This window comes from Lissotriton helveticus, chromosome 1_2, assembly GCF_964261635.1.
Source record: "Lissotriton helveticus chromosome 1_2, aLisHel1.1, whole genome shotgun sequence".
Lineage (NCBI taxonomy): Eukaryota > Metazoa > Chordata > Amphibia > Caudata > Salamandridae > Lissotriton > Lissotriton helveticus.
Window position 1 is genome coordinate 270841113 of NC_136058.1, and position 12075 is coordinate 270853187.

At 43.7% G+C, this 12075-nt stretch overlaps 1 protein-coding gene across 1 annotated transcript in view; it reads left to right on the forward strand.

Moving 5' to 3' along the window:
- The first annotated feature begins 2184 nt into the window (after positions 1-2184).
- The window catches only part of ATP6V0B (ATPase H+ transporting V0 subunit b), a 102020-nt gene continuing 92129 nt past the window's right edge, over positions 2185-12075 (forward strand). The window contains exon 1 of the mRNA XM_078671714.1: positions 2185-2567. Within this exon, the coding sequence (XP_078527840.1) occupies positions 2501-2567 (67 nt within the window). The 5' untranslated portion in view covers positions 2185-2500. The remainder of the gene's footprint in view (positions 2568-12075) is intronic.

The window sequence follows — 12075 nt, forward strand, 5'->3', positions numbered from 1 at the left end:
TAAGAACCCCTTGCCCAACACTATGAGGCTATTCCAAGTCACCTCGCTGTTCCATGACTTTATAAAAGAACTCTGGCTTCGGCCTTGTTCCATTAGCCCTGCTAAGTTTTACAGGTCCACGCCTGATGTGCTGCTCAATGTCAGTTTTTTTCCTTTAATACTGTGACTTGTAATCTTGTTTATTCCATTATAAAATATGTAAACAATTCCCAGAGCTCAAAAACAACCCCTGGATTGAGGGAGCACATCACAAATGCAGTCCTGCCAAGTGTCACGCATCAGGCGTGACTCTATCGCATGTCAGTGTGGTGGTCCGCATCACCGCACTGAAATGAAAAGTCACGCATTTCCGTAGGTAACAGATCTTTACATGCACTTAACTCGGTGCCTGGGAATGAGGACGTGATAGGCTGCAGAGAATGGCCTGATAGCAAGTGCTCCATTATCACCATTCGCGTAGCTCTATGCAAGAGATGTTCGGCTACAGCGCGATTCCAAACATCTCCACACAGCCTGTCACTAGATCATGTGGCAGGAAGAAACTGTGTGATGTTTCCGATTACGCGATGACGTCCTGTGTTACCAGAGCATTACCAGCTGTGCTTTAATAACTTACTACGCAGGCATATGCCAGATTGGAAGTTATTTGTCGCTTGCTATGGGGAACTGATCTAAAGGAAGCCTCGAAACTATTGCCGAGTTCAACTTCACACGTGCTAGAATGCGCATTTATTTATTTATTTATTTTCTGACATTTATAGAGCGCGAACAATTACCCTTGGGTGTCTCGGCGCTAGGCTAGGCACAGAATCGTGGTCTGCTGTCAGCACCTGTGTTAGGTGTAGAGTTGTGATCTACATTCACCGTTACAAAATTGGGGTTTGTTTTTATGAAATACAAGATTGCGTGGCTGCACCGTTCGCCGAGTCTACAACGTCCAGTTTGGTATTTCATTTCAAATGAGGCTTATTTTGTCTTCCTTAACAGACAAAATCTTCCTAATATTAAAATGTGCAATGTATGTGCTTAAAATTATTTTGAACCTATCATAACGCATCATCATCACTCTGCTGAGCCTGTTCAAGCTGTGCTCACTGTTTGGCTTTCTTTGCTGCAATGGATGCACTGATTAGTCCCTGCCACAGTTTTCGGTGCCCCTCCAGTTTGGTGTGGGGCAGGACTCTCAGCCCAGGTAGAAAGGAAAGTCTTGAGAACGGCACTTCACCAGCCGTCGTCTAGCTCATAGAGTGCTTTTCCATCTACGGTGCCCAATGCCAGAATGCAGCTGCTGGTTCCTCTCAGGTCAGTCAGGCCCTCACTTTTCCAGGTAGAAAGGATTGCGAGCATTTAAAAAATATACCGGATATTAACATGTGTTTATGTACACATAAAGCCATTTGTATTCACTTTTAACTTGAATTTTCAGTTTTTATTTTACGAATCAGTCAGGTATCATTACTCGAAGTTCTTAAGCACGTTTACCTGCTGTTTGTAGTATGAACTAATGAGGTAAGAAAATACGGACTTTATGTGATTTTCTTTTTCTAATTTTCTACTGACTGGTACAGTAAAGTGAGAGTTTTTGGTTGCACAAATAGGTATAAATTCTGATATTTATATGTGTCCCTGGTCTTCATTGCTTTGTTTTGCTCGCGAAAAAGTGTCAAAGTTGTTGAATGTCACTCATAAGTACACTGAAAAAATGAAAAGCGGAAATCTTGGCAGGTATACACATGGACCTGGGAAACTTGGCAACTGTGTATCCTCTATATGGTCAAGGAACTCCTTGGTGAATTGCACTATCTTTAGGATATATAGCAGCAGGTACTATATCCCATATATAAATTCAACATACACATTAACATTTTCAAACAGGAAGTGGGAGATTATTTTGTAACTCTATCTTCCCCATTAGCTTATATTTCAGCAGAGGCAATTTTAGGCAGGAGACACCTAAAATAAAGCATTTTTGGCTTCATCAATCGGGTACCTCCCCCTTGAATAGAGTTTATTATCATAAATACCAGTGTTGGCCCGCCTACCACTTCAAGATGGCAACCAAGCGCCCATTACAGTCCCTTCTCGATTTCTAAAGATGAAAGGTTTAGCTAGTCAACGATGCCATTTTACTCACAAGTGCCGCGCTAGTGATTGTGTGGCGGCCATGTTAGGGTCAGGATTGACGTACAACGTACGTAAAGATTCTCTAGTCAGACGAGCGTACTTCAGAACACTATACTTCCTTTACGTACGGCCGCGCTACGGAATGTGATCGGGTCACGTGGTGTTCTTCCGTCACGAGTCGGCGGCGGAGGGATCAGCTGATGGCCTGGAGTCCTTGCCCCCTTTTCTGTGTGCTACCTGCCGAAGGCATCACCCTGCCACTGTAACGACGGGCTGGTACCCAGCTCCGACCGGCGAGCGTCGCATTCCTCCCCGGGGGTGATCCCAGAAGGCCCCCCTCTTCAGCACCCATCACCGCTCCCCGTCCGCCGCAGCCATGAATGGGCACCTGATGCTGTATTCGGGGATCACCGTGGCCTTTTGGAGCACCCTCATCATCGTGGGTAAGAACATTGAGTTTGAGCTGCAAGGGGAGGCGTTAGAGCCACGGTGAATGTGCATTACTGCCGGTTGCATCGAAGTTCCCCTACTGGTAGGCAGTGGGCTGGACCTTTGGGGGGCTCTTGTTGTAGCCAGCCAGGGAAACAGAAGGGGAGCAGCACAACCCTTCCATAGCACCTTGACAGCCCCCACCCACCTCCCCACCCTTCCAGCGTCCCTGGGTGTAGCATCCTCATTCAATGTCAGAATCAATATTAGGCCCACCCAGTTGTTTTCAAGGTCGGGGGTGAGTCTCTCCTTTGAACGGTAAGAGCACCCCTGCGCTCCTCTTTATTTCCGGTTTGTAAGATCTTGCTGTCACCCATCTTCCTTTCAGAACCCTGCATCCTTGACACCCCCCACACAGCTTGTATGGACCTAACTATACCCCATCTAGAGCCAGGAATAGATTATTCTCTTTAATATAGATATTGATTTCCTTCCCCGATCGCATTTTCTTCTTTCAGGAACCTAGTGATCCTTGCGAATCTTTCCGTTTCTCTCGTCTTATTACTTCCTTTCTCAAGTTTCGGAAGAACCCCAACCGCATGTGTTCTATTCAGATTGGATTTCCAACTATCTTCTTTCAATGTATAATTTGGCTGCTTTTTTCGCATAACAATAGTTCCTAAGTTTATAAAAATTGAAATGTACTTTAAAATATCTCATTCAACATTTCGTCTTTCAGGATATCCCTTCTCGCTTTCTTTTCTGATTCAGAGTGAACCCTGCCAGTTGGCTGTTAATTTCTTGATTTCCAGGTTATAGCAATGGTAGAGAGGGAGGCAAGGGAAAATACTTCAATACTCTTTTACATTTTGTGGACGGGTTATGTGCTGTGTTACATCGTTTGCTTGTCCAATTAAAGTACAGCAGTTAGTGTGTGATTCTTGCAAGCCACATGTTCCAGCCCTTACTCCACTCTAGTTGCCATTGTTGATTATTCACTTTTGGATTTAAAGTTTAACCTGCTATACCTGCCTTGACCTGCACCTATCACTGACAAGTTTGTGATCGTGCGGCCGGTGTATGCACCCGTCGCATGCATGTTTTAAATATTTTCAGAATTCTTTGTAGGTTCTGCTGCTACTGATGATAACATGTACATATTCTTATGTTAACTGCTAATTATTATTCCACTGCTGATACTTCCTCAATTGACGTGTTTCACCCAAAATTGCCACCCATAAATTTGTATTGATTCTTGTCTTGCATGAACGTTATAGCAATCTTCACGTTTATGTGATTGACAATTTAACATTGAAGTAGAAAAATAATCCATTACTGATAAATACTTGGCATGTGTTTATTATAACACATTTATAAAGAGTCTTGCTGTTTCGAAGCTTATTTAACGAGTGTTACTTTCTTATAGTGTCTGATTTGCAGTTGGTCTTTAGTGATTGAGCAGTGCGATGGCGGACTTGGCATGTTACAAGTCCTAAAGTTTGTAAGGCATTTGTTGAATTCCAATGCACAGGGCGCTTTGGGGAAGGTCTAGTCTTCCACCCCAAAGTGGAGAAGACTAATATACATTGGGAGCAAAGAACTGTGTTGGGGAATTTTAGCTGAAGATGTAAATGTTTAGGGACTGTTTGCAGTGAGCATTTTACCCGTGTGTATGTAAGTGTAGACCCGTTTATGCCTGCTTTAAGATGCAACTTGCTGGGGCTTCTTAAAAGTAGTAGTCATTAAAATATGAAATATCAGTGCTTGTGCAGTCCATACAACTAGTCTTTTTCCATTATCTGGCGAAGACGCAAATTGACTGATGCAGGAAGGTGATGTAAGGTACCCAGGTCATCTCAAGGTCAAGATGTTAGGCTAGATTCAGAATTCCTATAGCTCAGATCCACGCTTGGCAACCTAGTGATTGGACCATACCGCATCTCTGCATACGGATATCTGTTGTACTTCATTCATAAGGCTCACGTGCCAATCCTCGGATTTTCATGTAAATTCATTTTGTGCGTTTGTCTTGTTACATCACTTTTCATTGTGACAGACGCTTAAAGTGCGCAGTTAAGATTTTGTTCTTAGTCTAATCGTTTTATTGATATTTTTAGGAAGAAATAATCCAGACACTCGTTCACCAGTACAGTAATAATATCTTGCCACTGTAATGGTGGTGTTGGGCAGTGTATTTAACACTATTGTAGAAACTCAGCAACTGTATTATTAATTGTATCCCCCCTTTAAAATATGCTATGAAACTGGCAAGATGACTGGTCCACTTGTGAATCATTTTCACAGTACACAGATGTGAAGTAGTGTCACATGCTAATTAAGCCTGGGTTTGTAGCCTAAATTCAATTATACCTCGTTTCTTCTGTGGTACCAGAGCAAGAATACACTGATACAACTCCTTTTTGGGGAACAAATTCACATTACTTGTGAGAAGCATCTTAGTTTGATTTTAAAATCATTTCTTCCACCCAAATAGTTTGAATGTTGGCTTATTCGCCTTATTCTCGGGGGAAAAAAAAAAAAAATATATATATATATATATATATATATATATGTGTGTCATATTGCAGATGTTCTGGTGTCTTGAGCATGAGTGAGTCCTATGTTCACTTACGTACGAACTACTGCTTTACCTTCTTACACCTATGAAAAGTAGTGCCAGATTGTGTTCGCTTCATCTTGAGCTAGGCGTGAGGACACAGACTGTTGGTTGCACAGTCTGTGGAGGGAACTAGAGACGCATGCACCACTTGAGGCATTACACACTATGGGGCACAGCAGACACGTAGTATGCTGCCTCTACTGTGAGTTAGGTAATCTAATACGGCATAAATTAGCTCGAGATTTGATAAATAGACGAGGCTTTAACTTGAAGTAACTAATGTATGGAAAACATGGAGTGTTAAAATTTTGGCAAGAATCTTCAACGAGGGTACTCCAAATCGATTTGGAAACGCAACACATTTTTCAGGATATTCACATAGGGAACATGTTGGTTAGGTAATCTAATGGCACTCGTTTTAAAAGTTGTCTATTCTCAGTGTAGTGAAAAATAGTGTTGTGCAAATAAAGGTACTTAATTTTCATAGTTAAATTTTAATTGTTTATAATGGTGTGCATATAAGGGTTATAAGAATAACTGGTTCTGCGTGTTCTTTAACTACGCTGGTACTTTATCACCTGTTCATTGAGCATTCTACTGTGTAGGAAACCATTGAAACCATTGCCACAGAATTATACTATTTAAACTCCTCTCCCCCCCCCCCCCCCTTCTCCCCCAACCAGGTTTAATCGCCCATCCGAGAGTCCCAGTGCAAGAAATCAGAAAATATGATTCCAGCGTGGTAGCTCTGGTGTACGGCCCCTATGTTTGTATGATACTAGCGGAGTACCAGGTTGTAACTGGTGCTCCGTAGGAAGGGGTCAATTCGCATGGCAGGCGGTGTTATGTAGAAGGTCGTCACAGGTACCTAGACCAGTAGTGTGAGCTGATTCAGAGAGGACATTAGTGCGGGCAAGATACCTGTTGCATATTTACCTGGAGCCGCCAGCCTATTAGTCCTCATCGAAGGTCTCATCTTGTAGCTTGAACCTTTCTAGTATGTCATCCCATTCGAGTGAGATGAGTCTTCTGCGCAACTCTCTGTATTCCTCCCACCATATTGCTCTGCTTTCTGCCTGTCCTCAGTGGATTACCTCCTCCCGCCATAGGACCACCTGTAGATCCATTTTGGATTTCCAGCGTCTGGTTATTCGTCGCTTTGCCAGTATAAGGGCCAAATCGATAAAGCGCAACAATACTTTGGAGTTTTTTGGTCTAGGATACAAGCATAAAAGATGGTGTGCTGAGTGCCCCATGAAGTAATGCTAGTCAGAGCTGTTAAGGCTGTGGAAATATCATCACAGTAAGCAGTTGGTGATGGACATGACCATAGCATGTGCATGAGATCTGCATCTGCTGTAAGGTAGCGCAAACATGTGTAAGAGGCCAATGGTAATATGCGGCTGACTCTAACTGGAGTTAGGTAATCTATATGTTGAATGGCGAATTGGATGAATTTGAACCTTGAGTTGTGTGAGACCTTGTGGGATATGTAAATATAGTAGCCCTGTCCTTGTCTGAAAGCTCACAGGATAGATCCTCATCCCATTTGGCTCTTAAGGTGAGAGCAATATCAGGAGATCGGTATGTAACTCACAGTAGAGGCAGCATACTACGTGTCTGCTGTGCCCCATAGTGTGTAATGCCTCAAGTGGTGCATGCGTCTCTAGTTCCCTCCAATACGATGCCCAACATGGTCTCACAAAACTGACCTTATTGGTCAGTGTAAGAAATAGGTCTTCAGTCAGCCTAGGTGCGTGCACAAAATCAGTGTGGCAGCAGTACCCCATCTTAGAACAATGAACCCACAGCCACTACCCCTTCCTGATCCCAATGACCTAGCCTGCCTGTTGTCAGTGTACTCGAGGACGTGGGGAGGCCACACAAGGGTATGTTTGGCGCATACGGAACCATTGAGCCCGGAACCATTGAGCCCGTCTATTTTCTTGCTGTCTTCCAATAATAGGAGGGAGCCCGTTGTCGTCTCCTCTGCATCCGGGCAAATGAGGTGGTGGAGATGAGCTTGGCCTCTTCTTCCGCTGTATAGCTCATATCTATCGTATTCCGGCCAGCCAACTAGTAGGAAAGCCATATTTAGCTGCCCGCCTCCATCAGTCGGCAACTGCAGCTTCGCTGGGCGCACTCTACGGCATCCCTTTCCCCAAGTGAGATCCAATAACAAGGAGTTTAACTATCTGAACATCCACGCCGGCACCACCGTTGGAAGGTTAACAATGCTGGAGTGGTAGCATGACAATCTTTGCCAGTGCCAAGCGCCCAGCTACTGAAAGAGGTAGTGTAATCCAGAACACAATCTGAAAGCGTAATGAGCTAATCATACGGAGGAGGTTGCCCTCATTCAGGTCCTGTGGCTCTCGTTATATTTGCATCCTTGCATTAGTTGTGGCATTCTCCTAATAGTTTTATTTAACCAAATAGCAAAGATTGATTATTAGTCATACGTCTGGGCCACTGAGCGTGTATTTATCAACTTACAGTGAATGATACTAACTATATCTATCATTCCTGTTCTACAAGCTTGGACCTCTGCTACATTGTGATCTTTTGTACGTTGTAAAGTTTTACAGTGTATACGTGGTTTTAGGGAGGTATGGGGCTGAAAACTATTGGTGTGTGTTTGTGCAGAGATATACTGCTTCATCTGAAACAAGTTGCTTGCAAGCTGGATTTCATTTGCAGTGTAGTTTTAAGACACCGCAGCTCAATAAAAAAAAGGTATTTTATAGCCATGTTAATAAACTTTAGATCTTCAAATGCTGTTTACTTTGTCATAACATACATAAATATATTACTAAAAGACACATTCTAGGCGTGACTTGCCCGCTCCTTCCTCTGTTGTGCACACTGTTGTTTTACAGGTACAGAGGTGATAGTTGCATCCTGTCTGAATTGCTCTTTCTCGGTCTCGTGTGAGAATCTTGTTCATTGAGAAAGCTCTTCGAACTTTTTTTTTTTTTTGCAGAGTTTTATATAGCGTGAACTTGACCCAAACCGAATCGGGTATCAGCGCTTTACATAGCACCAGTTACGTTACATGAGGTCACGCATTCATTTTTATTGGGCACGGCGAGATTAAGTACTAGAAGGTCCTACCCTTTCCCTTTTACCTGGCGACAGTCTCACAACTGGTTACCTGGTTAGGACTGTGGACATGCAGTCTTGTGACTGGTTACCTGGCTCGGACTGAGGACACGCAGTCTTGCAACTGGTTACCTGGGTAGGACTGCAGGCATGTGGTCTCTTGACTGGTTACTTGGGTTGGACTGAGGACTTGTGGTCTCATGACTGGTTACCTGTGTTGGGCTGCAGGTATACAGTTTTGCGACTGGTTATCTGGATAATGTTGTAGGCATGCAGCCTCCTGACTGGTTACCTGGGCCGGACTGCGTACATCCGTCTTGCATCTTGTTACCTGTGTAGAACTGAGGACTTGCAGGCCCGTGACTGGCTTCCTGGGGCCGGACTGCAGGCATGCAGTTTTGCAACTGGTTATATGGGTAAGAATGTAGGCATGCAGATGAAGCTGGGGACTTCGTCTGAGCTGCCAGAGTAATGCTTGGCGCTGCTTACCTTATGGCTCAGTTCAAGGGCTATTTGTCACAGATGACATTGGGTTGACACAGTGTCAGTTATTGAACTTATTTGTATTTGTAGAAGAGACTTCCGGGTTTCTCACATGAGACTGCCCACTTAGTTTTGGGTAATTTTCAATCTGAAAATATTGAAGGTACACAAAGTGGCTGTTGCTATTGGAATTTGTCCTTGGTATATAGCCCTGCCTAGAAGGACAAATTCAAAAAAATTGGCAAGATGGCTCAGAGCCTTAACACTTGCTTCTTACGTCAGCTCAGGATGTCCATCTTAATTCGCGGTACGGTTAACTAAAACACTTTATCTTTTTGTAGTTGATAAACTATGCCCTTAAATAATGCATACTAACGTCTGAATTGCAATGTGCTAATAAGTATATCATAAAAATCAAGTTATTACTCCACCTGAATCGAGTTGTAAGCACCTCCTTGCCTTCTCAGTCACTGGTCTTGTGACTTTTCTTTTTTGTTGTTTTCTTTCACTTCTAATTTATGTAGTTGTTCGTTTGGGAACAAGGGCTTTAGACGTACTGGTTCTTCCTGCTCTACTTTGGGCAATCTTCTGTACAGAAAGGGTCATCATATGAAGGTTTTAGAGTCCTTGACATTCCAAAGAAGGGTCAATAGAAGGCCTGTTCCCCTTCGTTCCACCCCCAATCCTGCCTTGGTGTCGTAAGTATCTCTAATTCTGTCGGCAGACATGAGACCTATGGCCTTGTCTGTTTGTGGGTAAACAAGGTTTCAAACGTTGCGCTGTGTTGGTGTATGAGACCCTTTCTGACTGCCATGTTGGAATCTAACACCTGTCACTGGGCTAGTCACTGACAGAGCTGTTACTTGGACATGCAGATTTCAGTTATGGGTGCGGACAATACTGTCTGCTGGCTGTCGCATCAACCTCTCCAATTGTGGAAATAAACAAAAATCGGTTATCAAACCATTTGTTGAATGTATAACACCCGTTGCCTTCTTGGAAAGTTTTGAGGATCTAATGTTGACATTCTCTGCTTTCAGGCTGGTTGCAAATTCCAGTCTGTGTAATAATATTGTTACGTATGATGGTGCCCAGACGTGGGTCCCGTGCTCTCCGTGCCACTGGAGTCCAGCTAGCCTGGCTGTTGAGGGGTGATGCCCCGAAACCAGTCCCAGGATGCAGGGAGGACCTAGCCTTGCAGTTCGGGCTGGACTGTTCCCATAGGGAACAACAGCAAGACTGATTTGCATATGGCTGGGTTTAAACGGGAATGGCATGGGGAGCTAAAAAAAGATGGATTTAGGCCCTGATCTCTGTACTGGGGTGAATGCTTGACATTGATCAGCATTCTGTCCATTAATTGCTTTTTTTGTATCTGCGTTGTCCGTAACCTCCATTAAAAAAATAAAATAAAAAAATGGTGGAGCGTGTTTTCCAGTTCTTTGAAATGCCCTGAGCACTTTGGTATATGTGGGTAATAAAACAGCTCGGCAGGTTGAACACTCGCTGCAGAGACCGGTGTAACCTTCCAGTTAAATACTGGCAGGTCTCAGCCCGCCCTTGAGCTGCAGACGAAAGGATGCAGAGTTGACTGAAAACACGCGGTTTAGTATCCACGAGACTAACTCTTGGTGTGGGACTATTTAAATAGTCATAGTACACAGGTTTTGGGCGTTGTGATTTTGTAGTGTGTGTGTGTTTTTTTTTGTCTGTCAGACCTTGCTGTTCTTGCTTGTAACTAGTGACCCAATCCATGTATTGTCTTTATCGCCACCAATGATTATCGTTGCCGACCATAAAAGTGAGCACTAAAAAGAGCTGCATCTTTTTTGTAAAGGCGAGTTAGAAAACCTCCTTCATGTCCTTGTTCTCTGTGCGGCTGCTGCCCGTGACACACTTGCTGTGACTAGTGGGCACCAGTTTGGTCTTCGTTTTCGCTGCCTCCGTCCCGCCTGAAACCAAAACAGTAAACACGGCTTTGTTTCTTGTGCGGACAGACCTGACGTGCCGGAGCAGAGCCTTTCAGAACCTGTTCTGTCAGACAAGGATGGAGACATGTCACCCCTGCGCTCTGTGTCCAACACATCTCTTCTAGAAACATACCACAAGACTGGGCCACAACTCTGGGCTTGAAGGCACGTCGCACATCCAGAGATATCATACAGCCCTGCTCACCTCATATGAAATGCATGTCACACCAATGCTTGGTGCAACACATTCGGCTATAGACTTGTAACCTCTAAACTCGAGGCTGATTATCATTATTTTTTTTAAGTTGAGAATATTTGCAGGCTAAAAGTGATCTGATCGCTTTCTTTATTTTCAAATGAATATTCACTGCTCGGAAAGTAAAGGTCAGCCTGTTACACCAATGAGTGTGTATAGCTTAATGTTATGTTAGTGAGATTTATTGAGCGCGCGAATACCTTGTCTTGGCGCTAAACAACCTGGCTGGCCGCTTATAAATCGCCTACGGTTTTTAATACTTGGTCATAAATAGACTTTGTTAATAGAATCTGTTCTGTTTTTGCAGATAGGTTCTAGATTGTACATCACTGAAACGGTGAACATTCACTGTGTAGGAAGATAATAGACATGCAGAAGTTCTGCCTCTCATACATAGCCTCTCACTGGTAACTATGAGGCTTGGTGCTTAACCTCTTGGAATCTCTGATTAAAACATTCTTCACTACCACCCTAGGTGCCAACCTCACTTAACGCCCACTTGACTTGACTTCCGTCCTTGTCGAGGGTGTATCCTTTTGGATTTGCTGTCTTTTTTCAAGCAGCCAAGATCTTGATCCATCTCCCATGTACCAGGAATTCTCTGGGCGACCTTTATCAGTCCTCCTCCCCCGCCCCACTCCTTGGGTAACCTCTTTTCTCCAGGACACCATGTTTCCTGTACATGTTTATCATTTGATAGCCTAGTGCGTTCCAGGAGTGGTAGTATGGGTTTTGCTTACATTGAGCTCATTGGATTGACACGCATGATACTGACCTGTCGCAAAACAGCAAAGGAATAAAACCTGGTGCTCTGGTGACATGGAGGTAGGCAGTGAATAACGAAACACTTAAGAGCTGTCTTACACCAGCTACCACAACAGCTTCATCTGATTAAAAGCTGAACACGCAGGGGTCATGTGTGGCATTAGTTAAACTCTATTAAGTTTGATTAAAATTCTATTTTGCAAGCTTTTTTCAGGTTGCTCCGAGAGGCCAAGTTTTTATGACTGGGTAAAATTGCACTTCCCTTGACGCGTTCCTTATTCCTCCTCCAGTAGAGAATTCGTATTCATTTTTGACTGGCAGGACTG